This window comes from Mus caroli, unplaced genomic scaffold, assembly GCF_978045245.1.
Source record: "Mus caroli unplaced genomic scaffold, Mus_caroli_1 scaffold_9, whole genome shotgun sequence".
Lineage (NCBI taxonomy): Eukaryota > Metazoa > Chordata > Mammalia > Rodentia > Muridae > Mus > Mus caroli.
In genome coordinates, this window is record NW_028227264.1 from 57,177,800 (window position 1) to 57,193,085 (window position 15,286).

The following is a 15,286-nucleotide window of genomic DNA, read 5'->3' on the forward strand; positions in this document are numbered from 1 at the left end:
TCCTGTGAGTGTCCTCGTCAGTTGGTTGGCTGTTTCTTACCTTTGCAGAAGCATTTTAGGTTTATGAGGTCTACCAACTGTTGGCTTCAATTCCTGGACAAATGGGGTTCTATTGAGAACATCTTTCCCCACACCGTGTAAGCTCCTGCATATGGTCTCTTCTAGCAGTTTCAATGTTTTAGGCTTCACATTTATGCCTTAGATCCATTTGGGGTTAGTTTTTGTGAAAGGTGATAGATACTGGTCTAACTCCATTCTTCTGAATGTGGACATTGTTAACCTAACACCATTTGTTGAAGATGTCATCTTTTCTCTAGTGTATGCCTTAGCCTTTTTGTCAAACGTTAGATGGCTGAAGTTATATGTTCTCTTGCTTGGGTCTTTGTCCATTGGTCTCCATGTCTGTTTCTATGTATTACTTTTATTACTATGACTTTGTAATATATCCTGAGGACTGGGATGGTGGTCTCTCTAACCTTGCATTCTCACTTATGGTTTTATGAGGTCAGGGTTGTTTGTGGTTCCAGATAGATTTTAGAATAGTGTTTTTCTTCTATTTTTCTTGAGACAGCATTGAATAACTAAATGGCTTTGGGAAATTGGTCGCTTTCACAGTATTAATTGTACTTATCTGTGAACATGGTACATCTTTCCATTTTCTGGGGTCTTTATCTCCTCCATAGAGGTTTAATGTTTTCATTGTAGAAGTCTTTCACCTCCTTAGTCTTATTACTGTCTACTTTATTTTCTTTGAGGCACTTGTGAATTGAAGTATATCCATAATTTCTTTCCTCTTTATGTTTGTTTTTGGTGTATAGGAAGGGCTTTTGATTTATACTGTATCCTGCCACTTTGCCGAAATTTGTCATTATTTCTAGGAGTATTCTCATAGAGTTTTGGGATCTTTTATTTATATCATCTGGAATTGGATCAGTTTGATTTCTTCTTTTCTTATTTGCATTGTTTTAATTTCTCTTTCTTGTCTAATCGATCCGACTAGTTCTTCAAGCACAATATTGAAAAGGAATAGGGATAGTGAACAGTCTTGTCTCATCCCTGATTTTACTGGAATGCTGTTGACTGGGAGTTGCTCATGCATAGTTTTATTATAGTGAAGTATGTTCCTTCCTTTTTTACATCTGCTGTAATAATTCTGTGGGGTTTTCTGGTTGTTGTTTTATTTCTTCATTTACTTTTGTGTTTCTTTTTCTTTGTTTTAATCTGTAAGTCCATTTATATGATTTAGTACTCTTATTAATTTGTATGCTTTGAAACACCCCTTCTTTTCAAGGATAAAGCCAACTTGGTCATGGCAGATATTCTCGATGTATGTTTACATTTGGTTTGCAAGTATATTATTAAGAAGTTTAAAAGTATATCGGAATATTGGCCCATAGTTTTCTTTTCTTTTTCTTTCTTTCTTTCTTTCTTTCTTTCTTTCTTTCTTTCTTTCTTTCTTTCCTTCTTTCTTTCTTTCCTTCTTTCTTTCTTTCTTCCTTCCTTTCTTCCTTCCTTCCTTTCTTCCTTTCTTCCTTTCTTCCTTTCTTTTCTTTTCTTTTCTTTTCTTTTCTTTTCTTTTCTTTTCTTTTCTTTTCTGTTGTTGTGTCTTTTCCTACTTTTTGTATTAGTTTGATAGTAGCTTTGTAGAACAAGCTTGGTAGTGCTCCATTTCTTTTCTTTTTGTTTTGAATAATTTAAGAAGGATTGGCCCTAGCTCTTTCAAAGTCTGGTAGGAATAAGGATTCTGAACCCATCTGGGCCTGGCTTTCCAAGGTTCCTGTTGCTCTCTCATGTTCTCTAGTGTTCCTGCATTGTGTGTGTGTCTGCTCCCTGTGTACAAGTTCTGCTTCTCATGCATTGTCTGTGTGTGTGTGTGTGTGTGTGTGTGTGTGTGTGTGTGTGTATGTGTATGTGTGTGTGTTTGTGTATATGCTCTGGGCACCGTATGTCTGCTTCTCGTGCGTAGTGTGTCTGTTTAGGGTGTCGACATCTTCCTGGTTTCTTTTTGATGGTTTGGATGAACCTAGAAATTCATCCATTTACTTTAGGTTGCCCAACTTAATGGACTGCAGGTTTTTAAAGTATCCCCTTATGACATCTTAATGTCTGTTGTGACACTCCTCTGTTTGTTTCTGATTTTGTTAATTTGGGCTCTCTGTTTCTCTTCTCAATTAAGAGGGAAAGGGTCTGTTGATCTCGTGTGTATCCTCTCAATGAACCAGAGTTGTGGATTCTTTGTGTTGTTTTTTCTGGTTTCTCTTTAGTTAATTTCAGCTCTGGTGTTCACTACTGCTCACCATCTAGTGGAGTGAGCTTGTTCTTAGTTTTCCAGTTTTTTGAGTTTAATCATCAAGTGACTTATTTGTGCTCTTTTTCATTTTTTTTTTAAATGTGGGAATTTAAAGCTATGAATTGCCCCTTGTAGAACTGCTTTTCCTGGGTCTCACAGGTCTCTCTGTCTGTCTGTCTGTCTGTCTGTCTCTCTCTCTCTCTCTCTGTCTGTCTCTGTGTGTGTGTGTGTGTGTGTGTGTGTGTGTTGTGTTTTCTCTTCTTCAGTCCCAGGAACATTTTTCTAAATTTCCTTCTTGATCTCTTTTTTGACCCATTATTCATTCAGCCCTGAATTGTTTAATCTTCATGAGTTTGTATATTTATTAGACATTTGTTTGCTGTCAGTTTTAAATTTCATTGCATTGGGGTCAGCTGGGGTACATGGAGTACTTTCCGTGTTACCAAATCTGTTAAGATTTGTTTCATGTCCCTGGGTATGTTCTATTTTAGAAAGACTTCCATGAGCTTCTTAGCAAAATAAATATTCTTTGATGTTGGAGTGGAATATCCTATAGATATGGTATATGGTGTATTTAATTCTGATGTTTCTCCAAATAGAGAGATGCTTGTCCTGAATACCTTGCAATCGGAGAAAGTGAGGTGTTAAAATCATCAAGTATTAATGAGTGGCTATTAATGCATGTCTTTAATTCTTAATTGCATACTTGATTTGATTAAGTACACTTTTTATGAAATAAAGTACACCAGAATTTGGTACATACATGTTTAGGAAATTAATGTGTTCTTGGTTAACTGTCCCCTTAATTAGCCTGAAGTGTCCCTCTTTGTCACTTCAGGTTAGTTTTAGTTTGAAGTCTGTTTTGTCAGGTGTTAGGAGAGGGGTCCCTGCTTGATTCCTTGTCCCTTTTGACTGGAGCACTTCTGTGCACGTTCATGTATTCCTGCACTCTATGGTGGTCAAGCTAAGATGTGTTCTTGTAGACAACAGAAGGATGTGCAGGATCCGGCTGGGTGAACACTGTGGCTGTGACCTGCAGAGGCCTTTAGGTTGTGGGAGGTTCTGGAGGAAGCTTAGAGATTGTGAACAGTGCAGGCAGGGCGGTGAAATGAAGTTAACTGGATGTGAGGACTGGGCTAGAGCTGGGGCTTGAGGAAGGATGGAGGAAGAGAAGGATTGAAGGATCGAGGAGCAGATTCATCTTCCCAGACTCTGGTGAAAGACTGAATCTTGATACAAATAAAAAAATTTTTTAAAGTAATAATAAGTACCAGTGGTCCAAGACTGAACAAGCATTCCCTGGGCAGAGTTTCATTCAGAGTCTCTGTTTCTGTCTCTGTCTCTCTCTCACTTTCACATAGTTATTCAATTCAGTTAATGCCTTGATGTTATGACCTTTATCAGGTCAAGGGACAAGGCCTTGTCTCAGGCCCTGTCAGCCCCTTGGCCAAGGGATGTGTGTGTGTGTGAGAGACCCTGCAGAGTTAGGGGTATAATGGAATCCCATTTGTCAAAGCAAACTGCTGAATTTGATTCCCTAGAAGCTGGGAAGTGCTGCTCTGCATATGTAAGAACCTTGTCTCGGTGGGGTAGGACATTAAGCCCAGAGGAAGATCCGTGTGCCTCATCCGAGTAATGAGCCATGAAATTGACATTATAAGTTTTAATTATTATGAATGCCTGGCGGGGTAGCTGGTGTTAATTATTCCGTGGGCTTCCCAGATATACGTCTTTCCCTCTCCTTTTGTTTCTTTCCCTTAATGCTTTAATGGTGGCTTCCTGGTAGTGTTTGAACTCAATTCTTCCAAAGGGGAGTGCCCTCCCTCTGTGAGAAATTGTCTTTGGAAAGAAAGTAAATGGCTCTGATTGGAACACTGGGCAGTGGGAACCTGGGAGCTTGCTGGGTTGCCGCAGTGAGAGTTGCAGGAGTCTTATCTCTGCTCCCTCCCCAGTAATATGCACCTTCTTCTGGAACCATCCATGAACTAATTAGTTAACCTTATAGTGGGCTTTGAAGATCAAAGACTGTGGAAAGTGCCATCAGTCACTGTTTTCTGAGCATTTTTTAACAGGAAGTATCGGTTTCTTGCTCTTCTGCCTCTGCATAACTTCACTATTTCTGACATACGAGAGAATAGAGAAGTAGGTAGGTAGGCAATCAATGGTGTAACAGTAGATCAGCAAGCTTTGAGGGGAAAAGTTGAGGTTTGGGGAAGGATGAACATGGTTAGATGAGGATTCCATGATCAGGATGAGGAAAAGAGGAAGTAGAGGACAATATGATATGCCTTCTAAATGGTATGACATCTACTGCTCAGCATAGCAGGAGGGGCTCAGAAGATTGAAGAGTTGGGGCACACAGAGGCAAGTAGAGTTGAGCCTCTAACCGTAGTGGTGTGTGAAGTGGAAACATTTAGCTCTTTGGAAAGTTAGTTATGCCAAATGATGGTTTGCTGGGGCACACAGGTGAAAGGATGTCTTGCTAAAGCAAACACAGGAAAGACTGTTTTCCTGAAGCAGACACAGGTGAAAGGATGTTTGGATATAGCAGATACGTGAAAGGATCCATGATGATATAAATATGACCCCATAGACAGTGGGAGACAAGCACTGAGCCCTGCTTTGGTTTGGACCACCTTGTTATTCTTCACTAAAGATATGCATATGTTGGTTCACCTTACATAGCATTGTTGAGCTCAACTTGTGGTAACTCTGCCACTGAGAGAAACTCACCCAAGAACTGCTCATGAGGTTTCTGTGGTGGTCGATTCAGCAGCCTTGCCTCAGGCTGTTTGGCAAGCCTGATGGTTTCTTCAGGATTGAACTACAGCTGCCTTGTGTCTGCTTGCTGAAAGGACTGGACTGTAGCTGCTGGTTCTTGCCTAGTGTCTGCCTGCCTAGAGGACTGGTCTGCAGCTGCTGAATCATATTTGTTGTTTGCTACAGGACTGAACTGCTGCCCAAGAAGATCAAGCTTGCACGTATTGCAAATCAGGTCCACTTCCCCCATATCCTAATAAAGTGTCTCTTCCACTAATTCTGCTGGGTGGTGGGCTAGAGGAGAGGTCACACCCTTATTAAAAGTAGATTGCAAAAAATGGATGCCTACAGTGGTGAGTTGTGAGCAGCCTTTAGCCTATATATGTGTGGGACTGTCAGCCATGTAACGAACCGATAAAAACCAGAGTCCCCTGAGGCTCCAGATTGATGCCTTCAGGATCAAAAAAGGATTAAAAAAAAAGGGTAACTTGTGGCTCTGGCTTGTGTGGTAGTCTGCAGTCCAGACCCTGAAGGCAAGCTGACTCCTAGGAACTGCCAGTTTTCCTGGCACTGCAGCCTTACCCTCCCAGCTGGCTGACTGATTCAGAGCCATGGCTGACCATGGTGAATGAGAATGGAACTTGAAATGGTCAGCCTGTAGAGAAAGCCAGGAGTTGAAGTCCCAAGTCCTTTCCATGCGGGGGCAGCCGTGGGAGGGCTCCATGATCATTGAAATGAGATCTTTGAAGGAGACAGCAGCTGTGCAGGCTTGGCATGATCTATCCTGTTCACGCTGTGATCAGTGGTAGGAAATGCTTCTAAGGAGCTGCCAAAGCTGTGGCTCTAAGATCACTGCTTTGAGCAAACACACTTTCAGTGAGATGAGTGTGGCTGAGGGAGTACACACACGGCCAGTGTATGTTAAGGGAAGTGTTCTTTTGGGTGCCTGGTAGAGGTGCTTTTTGAGCATAAGAGCCTGTTATTTTCCTACTGCCACTTGAAGCCTCTTTCCTGAGTGGAATGTTAAGTGTTGCCTTATAATCAATAGAGAAGTATTCGGTCATGAAAAGAACTGTATTTGACTTTTCATGTGACGGTAAGCTGAGTTGAAAAAGAAGAAGAAATGACATCTTTTTTGTAAATTAGCAGAGTGGGGAGCAGGTTTGCCAACCTATTGATATCCCAAGCTTGGTGAATTCTTGGCTGTTGGGGGATGTGCTATGAATTGCAGGCAGTGTCCCCTGGCTCTGTACATTAGATGCCACAGCACCCATCCCAGTTGTGACAACCAAAAATATCTTCAGAAAAGAAGAAATGTTCCTGCTGGAGCAGTGGCGGGCAAGCGACTGGCTAACCATTGTAAGGCCCTGGAGTTTTTCTGATGGCCCAGAGCCAGCCACCTCTTTAGTCTTTTCTGAAGCAAAGTATTGGTTTGCAAATTGCCTTTCGCCTGTGTTCTCTAAAGTCTGGGCCTGTTACCGTCTATTGTACTTACACCACAAAGCTATCCAGAATTAAGTTCTGTAATGAAAAGTTCTCCGGTGTTAGGTGTTACTATTTCATTGGCTGGTAGGGATTGTTTGTCAGTCTGCCAGCAGGCTTCTCTTAAATGCTGTCATTAGGCATCTCTGAGACATAAATGTACAATGATTGATTTGCAACGTGCTATTAAGCCCTCTACAAAGACTTTTTTTGATGTACTGCTGCTTTGAGCTTTGTACAGCTATTGATTGGTTTAAATACTACAGGACCCTGGACTCAGGCAGTCCTTGTGAGAAAAATGCCACTTCTGGTAGGGAATTGCTGGACATTGACTCGGGAACAATGACAAGGCTTTCCTCGGGCACAAAATGGAGCATTGAACAAGTGTGGACCACCAGAAAAGAAAAAGGAGAGATGTTATGTAGTTGGCCAGATTTCACGAGTCAGGGCCTGTTGGAAAAGTATAGGGAGTGGACAATGACGTTCAATTGATGTAGGGCGAGAGACCCCTGGCTGCCATGAAAAGGGTGTCAACAACTTTGTTTGGGCTTTAACTCTGTCTGCTGCTTGAGACCACTGTAGCAAATGACATTTCGATTGGCTGGCTAACGCTGACAGGGTGACCAAACACTTCCTCTGGCTGTACAAGACAAGGGATGAATTCTAAAACTGTCCCTTCCCTCTGGACCAGATTGTTGTGTGATGAGAAAGCTTGTATGGCTTGAGGAATGGGGAGGGGTGTGACCTGGGACTAGGAGTAGCCTCTGAATTCCTCTGCCAGACATCGCTTCCCTGGCCTAGGTGAGTATATGACGCTGGTCCATAGAGAGAGAGACCATCAGTGAGATATTGGCTGCTCAACTTGCTTCGAGTTACCCCCTCCTGTGCCTGTATCCTCTGTGTCTCTGACAAAGAACAATAACTCACCACTTCCCTCAGAGCCTTCTCAGTGCAGTGAGGTGGTCTCTGTAGAAAGCTGGGCTGCAGTTGAGTGTAGGATTGAGAGATTTGTCACGGTAGGGACTATCTTGTTTGTCTGAGGTCAGAGAACTTATATGTTCCTACGATTGACTGTTCCTTTAGAATATGTTTTCCAGTCTCAGAATGTAGGTAAGACACACAAAGACCATTGAACCCGTGTTTCTCGGGCACTAGGGAGGGCCATTCGAAGTAACCACCCATTATTCTTGTTTGCAGACTCTATCCCAGCTTCCCTATGCCAAGGCACTCTACAGCTACGAGGGGAAAGAACCTGGTGACCTCAAGTTCAACAAAGGGGACATCATCATCCTGAGACGCAAGGTTGATGAGAACTGGTACCATGGCGAGCTGCAGGGCATGCATGGTTTCCTCCCAGCCAGCTACATCCAGTGTGTGAGGCCCTTGCCGCAGGCTCTGCCCCAAGGCAAAGCACTTTATGATTTTGAGATGAAGGACAGAGACCAAGACAAAGATTGTCTGACCTTCACTAAGGTAAGGTGAGCCCCACGATTGATCTCTGTGTCTATCCCTGTCTTCTTAACCAAGAGGCTACATCTAGGTTTAGAGCCTAGATTCTCCCCCAAGGCCAGGAGCAAATGACCACCCTGGGCCTCTGAAAAGAGGGGGTAGTATGTTTGCTTGCATGGATTTGGTTGTTTTGTTTCTGATTTTGCTTGTGTGAATGACAACTCCTAAGAGGAAGCTGTGTCCCCAGAGTCTTACTGATTAGAACTCGAAGCCTGCGGAGAGATTGGAATGCGGCATGTCCAAAGGCTAATTGCCTTATCTTAGGCTAGCTTTATCCTCCAGGACAGCCATTCTTTGACTACCTCAGTGTTAGAACTTACATCCTGTGATTGATAGGTGAAAACATTTTTGAATCTTTTTTTTTTTCTCGCTCCGGCCCAAAGATTTATTTATTATATGGCTGACTTCAGACACACCAGAAGAGGATGTCAGATCTCATTATGGATGGTTGTGAGCCACCATGTGGTTGCTAGGATTTGAACTCAGGACCTTCAGAAGAGCAGTCAGTACTCTTAACTGCTGAGCCATCTCTCCAGCCCCCCCCCCCAACACACCTTTTGAATCTATTAACTTAACCAACTACTAGCTTCTACAAACCCCAAAGTAGAGAGTGTTCTTAGATAGACTTATAGACAAGCTTCCCTCGTCTTTCTGTAACCACCTCCATGATGGGCGCTCATTATATTTTAAACTTGCTGTCATGGAGATCTCTTTTGTTCTATAAAATTATAATAAACTTTATATAAAATGGCTTCCATGATGGAACATGGTTTTGGGGTAATCTAAATGTGGTTTCCCAGGCCCTGGTTATTCAGAATAGCTCCAGAATGAACCATCTCTTATTCTCTTTAAGAGGAGAGCTGTGCTTTTTGCATTGGCATTTGTTTTATTTTGATCCTCATTGTTGAATGGTTAGGAGATAACACAGACCACTGATGGGCGGCTCTAGCTAGCACCTACAATGATTCTTGAGCCAGGTGAGCTGTGAGCATCAGTCACAGTCATAATTTTATGGTTTTAAATATTGACCGTGTACAAGGGATTTGAATTTTCCCAGAACACAAGGAATCATGGTAGAACTTCTGCAGAGCCTTAGTTCATCCCACAGAGCTGTCATATCTGGCTTCAAAGCAAATATCACATCCCTACTGCAGGATGGCAGTGGAATCAAAGCAACAGTATCTAGGCCTGGAGATGATGATGATAATGATGATGATGATGATGATACATGTATGGGTGTATTGTCTACATGTATGTCTGTATACCATGCATATGCCTGATCCCACAGAGGCCAGAAGAGAGTGTTGGATCCCATGTAATTGGGATTACAAATAGTTATGAGCTGGCTTGTAAGTGCTGGGAGTTGAACCCAGGTCCTCTAGAAGAACATCCAGTGCTTTTAAACACTGAGCCATCTCTCCAGCCTGGCGTGGAGAATCTTTTAAAGTGCCTAGCCTGAGGACTTGGTCCCTAACCAAACAGCATTTACTGGGGAGCCAGTGAAACATGGAAGAGTCAAGTTTGTGCTCTTTCTGGACACTCTGTTGTTATTCGTTGCTTCCCTGTATCAGACCAGCACTTGGACCTGCTGTTATGACATTTGAAGGTTCCCAGGGAAGCAGGTGGAGTCTGGGGCCTCTCTCTTCCCTCCTCCCTCCTTCCTTTCCTTCTTCTACCCCTCCTTCCATGACTATAAACAACAGAACTGGAATTCTCTGTATTTGGCTTGAAGAAACAGTTTCCTCTCTCTCTCTCTCTCTCTCTCTCTCTCTCTCTCTCTCTCTCTCTCTCTCTCTCTCTCTCTCTCTCTCTCTCTCTTCCTCTCCCCCTCCCCCCTCCCCCTGCAGTACAGAGCCTGGCTGTAGCCTTACAGCTCTCCTGGCTTCAATAGTACCTTGAACACTTTTTTTTTTGAGTAAATGTGATGTTCTTGTTCCAGACTGCTGTTTATGTCTTATTCTATTGTTCACTCTGACAGTGAAGCCTCTATTTCTCTGTTCTGGGAAGCAGCCCTTTCTTTCTTCCTTTCATCAAGGCATTGAGATGCTGATTCTCACTAACATCTCACCAAGCTTTTCGGGAAGCCCACGCTGATCTCAATCTGAAGTCTTTGGTGTCCTCCCAGAGATGCTCTGCAGGCATCTCTACTCTGGAGAGCCTGCCCTGAGAGACATACTCTGTCTGGCCTATGCTGAACTATACTCTGTTCTGGCCCTTGTAACTTCTTAGGGTCCCCATTTGGGGGTTCTCAATCTTCCTAATGCTATGATCTAATACAGTTCCTCATTTTGTGGTGACCCCCCCATAAAGTTATTTCATTGCTACGTCATAATTGTAATTTTGCTTCTGTTAGGGATAGTAATGCCAATCATCTGATGTAGGACATCTGATATGCAGCCCCTCTACAGGTTGAGAACTCCTCCTTGCCTTATATCTTTGCTAAGAAAAGAAGCTTCAAGCAGCTGTTAACTTAATTGGTTCCAGCAACAGAATCAGTGGACTCCAAGCCTCTCCTTGTGGGCACACAGGAGGGAGCTCACCAGGACAACTCACCAAGTAGACTGGAAAGCCTCAGATGTTTCCTGGCATGCCAGCTTCTCCCTGTAGGATCTCAGCCTCCCCTGCCTTCCATATCTATTCTTGGTGCCTCTGCCAAACTCCCCTGGACAGGAGGACAAAATGGTTATATGTCTATTTGTTCCACATAAAATATCCTGGGCCTGACCCATACTGGGCACTATACTGGGACAGTGACCTGGCCCTCCTTGAAGCAGGACTTGGAGACAGATGCAGAATAAGTCTAGAGAAATTAGTGTAAGGAAAGACTGCCTCAGAGGAAGTTGCATCGTGATAGCTTATCCAGGAGGAAGATGAGACATGGCATGAAGACTCCAGGATTGCCAGTGTTAATACCGAGTGAATATCCAGTGTCTCCAAAGAAACTGTATGTTAGCCCTACTGGAGCAAATTAGAGCTCACCTTGCCTTGGAGTCATCCTGTGGCTGGCATATTTAGGATGTGTGGCTCTGTTGGCCTCAGTCTGTCCCTGATGTGGGTTTAGTATTTGATAGTCCCTAGAAGGAGACCTGGATGGGCTGTGGAAATGAGTGACCTCGGGGATAATTTTTTTTTCTTGATAATTCTGCAAAATGCTCTCCACAAGTCTTGTGTTTGAGTCTTTGGTCCCGAGAGGACTTGGGGAGGTGTCAGTCCTTGGGGAGGTGAGGACGAGATGGAGGAAATGGGTTTCTGGGGAGAAGGGCCTTTGATACGAAGTCACTGCTTCTGTGTTTACTACCTTCCCCACCACCATCACATTTCCATAGTGTCTGTGCCTTCAAACAGTGAGCCAAAATAAACCCTCCTCAAGTTGCTTTATTTAGCCACAGAGATGAGGACCGTAACTGACACAGGAAGTCAGTACCACCCCTGGTTTGTGTAGATGTCTCTGGTCTTGCCAATGCCAGGAAAGAACACATCTAAATAACATTACAGTCTGTGGTGGTGGCATGAGCAGGGCATAACCCAGGTGGCAGGAGCCGGAGACATTGAGGCACAAGTACCATTAAGTTAACTGAGGTATGAGGAAGCAGGAAACCATGGGGGCATGGCTGGGGGTATCACAGTAGAGTGCCAGGGACTGAGTCTTGTCAGGAACATGGGTGTGAAGAGGGTGAGGGGTGCATATAGAATGGGACAGCTGTGCTCTCTGGAAGAGTGGGGTGAAACACAGATTGGTAGTAAACTTACCACTAACATAGATAACGTAAATATGATGAACTTCACAGTGCTTTGAGACTCCTACCCAAAGGTCACTCATTCTCTATAGAGTGATTCTCAATGTGTAGGTCGCATCTCCTTTGGGGGTCAGATGACCCTTTCACAGGGATCTCTCAAGACCATTGAAAATACAAATATTTGGGGCTGGAGAGATGGCTCAGCAGTTAAGAGCACTGACTGCTCTTCCAAAGGTCCTGAGTTCAAATCTCAGCAACCACATGGTAGCTCACAACCATCCGTAACGAGATCTGACGCCCTCTTCTGGTGTGTCTGAAGACAGCTACAGTGTACTTACATACAATAAATAAATCTTTTTTTAAAAAAAAGAAAATACAAATATTTACCTTATAGCTCATAACAGTAGCAAAATTGTAATTATGAAGTAGCAACAAAATTAATTTTATAGTTGGAAGTCCCCGTGACATGAGGAACTGAATTAAAGGGCTGCAGCATTGTGAAAGTTGAGAACTACTATGGTAGATGTAACTACTGCCTCATTCAGAGCCGTAACTCATAGCCCCAGCCTTTGCCTGCTCAGAATGCTCCAGGGACCCGGGGAATAGGGGATGCTTTGAGTTAGCAAAATGTCCCTTTTTAAAAAACAGCACCACATACTCAGACTTTCATTCAACTGATGTCTTTGTAAACTCTTCCATCTGACCTGCTTAATGTCATGTACTGTCTTTTAAATGGTCATTTCTGAAAAGCCCAGAAACTCTTTCCTGGGCTTTTTCTTTGTAAGTCAACTCAGCATGGTTCCCAGACTCTGTCCTTCCTACCGGAGGACCGACTGCTTATTGCTTGGGGCCAGGAGTCACACAAGAGACTCAAGCCTCACGTGCTTGTTGCATAGTGACTTTGGAGCATTGACTCAATTTGGAGAGGGGGGCTCTTTTAAACTATAAAATATGGTTGATATCAAAAATGCATTAGCAAAAAAGCATGTGATGAATGGAGTTCGAGGTAGACATTCACATGACTGCCATCTGTCCTTCTCATGGTTCAGAGAAAGTCACAATTCCCTCATAAGGTATGTCTGGCTTAGGGTAGGGAGAACAGCCACAGGAATGGCGCATCCTCCCTGTGCCGCAGCCACATGGAGAGCTTTGCCCTGGGTTTTTGGAACCTGCTGCATTGTCTGCAGGCCAGCTAGCCACCTGGACCAGCCTTTAGGTACAGTCTCTTGGGCCATCCTGTTCATTGGTGCTGCCTTCTGAGGTGGGGTTGCAGGCTTTCAGAGCGTGGAAAACTCAGGCATTTTGGCTTCATGCTTTCTCCCATGTTCATGACCCAAAGTAGGAGGGGCCCAAAGAGCCAGGGTCCTAAATCACCTGCTACTAAGCTTGCTGGTCACTCACCAGGAGCGCTCAAAGAAGGATTCATCTCCGACCTCCTTCAAGGTTCCTCTCTCCACCCCAAAAAGGTTTTAAATAATACACAAGGGCTCCAGAAAAGGACATCAACTCTGGCTGGTGCTTACAGTGCTCTTGCCTTGCCAGGTACCTTTTTTTTTAATCTCTAGGTATGGAGTTCAAAGACACAAAAGAGTCAACTACATAATCTAAGTAAAACAAAAAGAAAAAAACCAAAAAAAAAAAAAAAACCCAAAAACAACAACAACAAAAAAAAACCCAAACCAGGCGATAGATAGTACTGGTTTGCACTGTACTGGCAAAATCTCATTTGAAGTTTTATTGGCAAATAGGGTGAGTGGACAGCATGAGCCCTTTCCCCTCTGACGTTCCTGCATGCTTACCCCAGCAGCATGACTCCTTACAGATGCTTAAGCACGTTTACCATGGATGGATGCAGTGACTTTTCAAAGCCATCTCACCAGCACTCTGCTTAGAACCCACCAGTGGCTTCTCACTTCTCCTGTAGTCAGTATCAGAACACTGTCTTCAAGGTCCTATCTCACACAGTACCATGCCTTCCCAGCCTGCATTTTGCTCCTGGCCTTAGCTTACCTAACTATACCCAGCCATTTCTGCCTCCAGCAGGCCTTGGGCTCCCTGATCTGTGCATCTATATATTCTCCTAGCTCTGTGCCCTTCCCCAACTATTTACAACCCAGCCTTCCCCTTTCTCTTTAGCTATTGCTCAAGGGCTACCTCACTCCTTGCAAAGGTGCTGGCATGTTGAGTCTCCATCTTTTTACCTTATCGTTCTCCTCCTTAGACTTAGATGCTTATACTATAGTTCTGTTTCCTCCCCGAGGCTTGGTCAAGCCTGCATACTTCCCTTTCTCAGCATGCAACAGTGAAGGGCACAAAGAGAGGGAGGATATGAACACATATGAGACTGAAGCCCAAATTCCCTGCAGGTTGGATAGAGCAGTTCCGGCTGTTGATAGTGTTCACTTCTTCTCATGGCATCTCTTTAGCTTTTCAGCTATTTTCCAAATGTATCAGCTGTGAAATGTGTTGGAGAAGTCAGTCCTGTTCCAGGGCAGTGAGAGGCCTATCCCTGCCTCTCTCTGCATAGTCCTGGCCATTGGCAGCATCGGAGTTGGGGGACAATGATCTAAGATGTTTCTCCAGTCAGGGCTGGAGACTGCAGAGCCAATCTACTCTGTGGAGGTAAATGACGGCCAGTGACTCCATTAAGACCTTTGCACAAATACAGCTCTGTGTCATTTCTACAGCAAAAAGCTGGTGAACGTCTGATCTTCTGAGTTTGTAATTTCCTCTCTTTCTTGACAAAGTGGTTTGGGCAAGGTATGCAGCTAGTGGGCTATGGCAGGGCAGTGTTCAGTCTGGCTGCAGTTGGAGTTGGGGTTGTGGTCAACCTAAAAAGTTGAAGGTACTTGGTTTTCCAGGCTCTGATTTGCTACCACTTTTTCAGACACCCCTTAACTACAGTAGGGAGAAAACTGGGGATTGATGACCCTTCAGAAACTGCCCCCAGGGACTCTACACTCTTGATCTTAGCCAAAAGGCCAAGAAGTGATCCCAGGGACTCTACACATGCTATTGCCATGTGATTCATTTAAGGGACTAAAATGTCCACTGTGTGTGTTCTTCTTTTTCCAGCATTGCTGAAAGGACCCATCTGTGCCAAGCAAGCTGTGCCTGTAAAGTAGTGTCCAAGGACAATGTGCTCTGGCAGTCTGGGAAGGGGTAGAGATAGCCACCTAAAGCTGCTGTTCTTGACAGAGGCTTGTAGATTTCTTTTTCCTTGAGGACAAAAAGTTAAATGAATGCATAAATGTTGGAGGAGGGAGATAAATTATTTAAAAATTTGATTTAAAGATCTTTGTAGAAGGTGGTGCTGACATGTCACTTGAACCCTTTACAGATGTATTATCCCTAATTCTTGGAAGAGAGGCTCTTAAACAGTCACTTCATAGTCACAGTGCCAACTTAGAATTATTTAGGACCACCAGAGACCATCTGAATTCCAAAAGAGCCAGGGCTGTATGCCAATAGGCATTTGGTAGATTTTCCAAATTCAGAAATATCGAAG

At 43.8% G+C, this 15,286-nt stretch overlaps 1 protein-coding gene across 1 annotated transcript in view; it reads left to right on the forward strand.

The window, feature by feature from the left end:
• Nucleotides 1-15,286, forward strand: part of Sh3rf3 (SH3 domain containing ring finger 3) — a 313,055-nt gene that overhangs the window by 160,276 nt on the left and 137,493 nt on the right. The window contains exon 2 of the mRNA XM_021175059.3: nucleotides 7,730-8,005. Within this exon, the coding sequence (XP_021030718.1) occupies nucleotides 7,730-8,005 (276 nt within the window). The remainder of the gene's footprint in view (nucleotides 1-7,729; nucleotides 8,006-15,286) is intronic.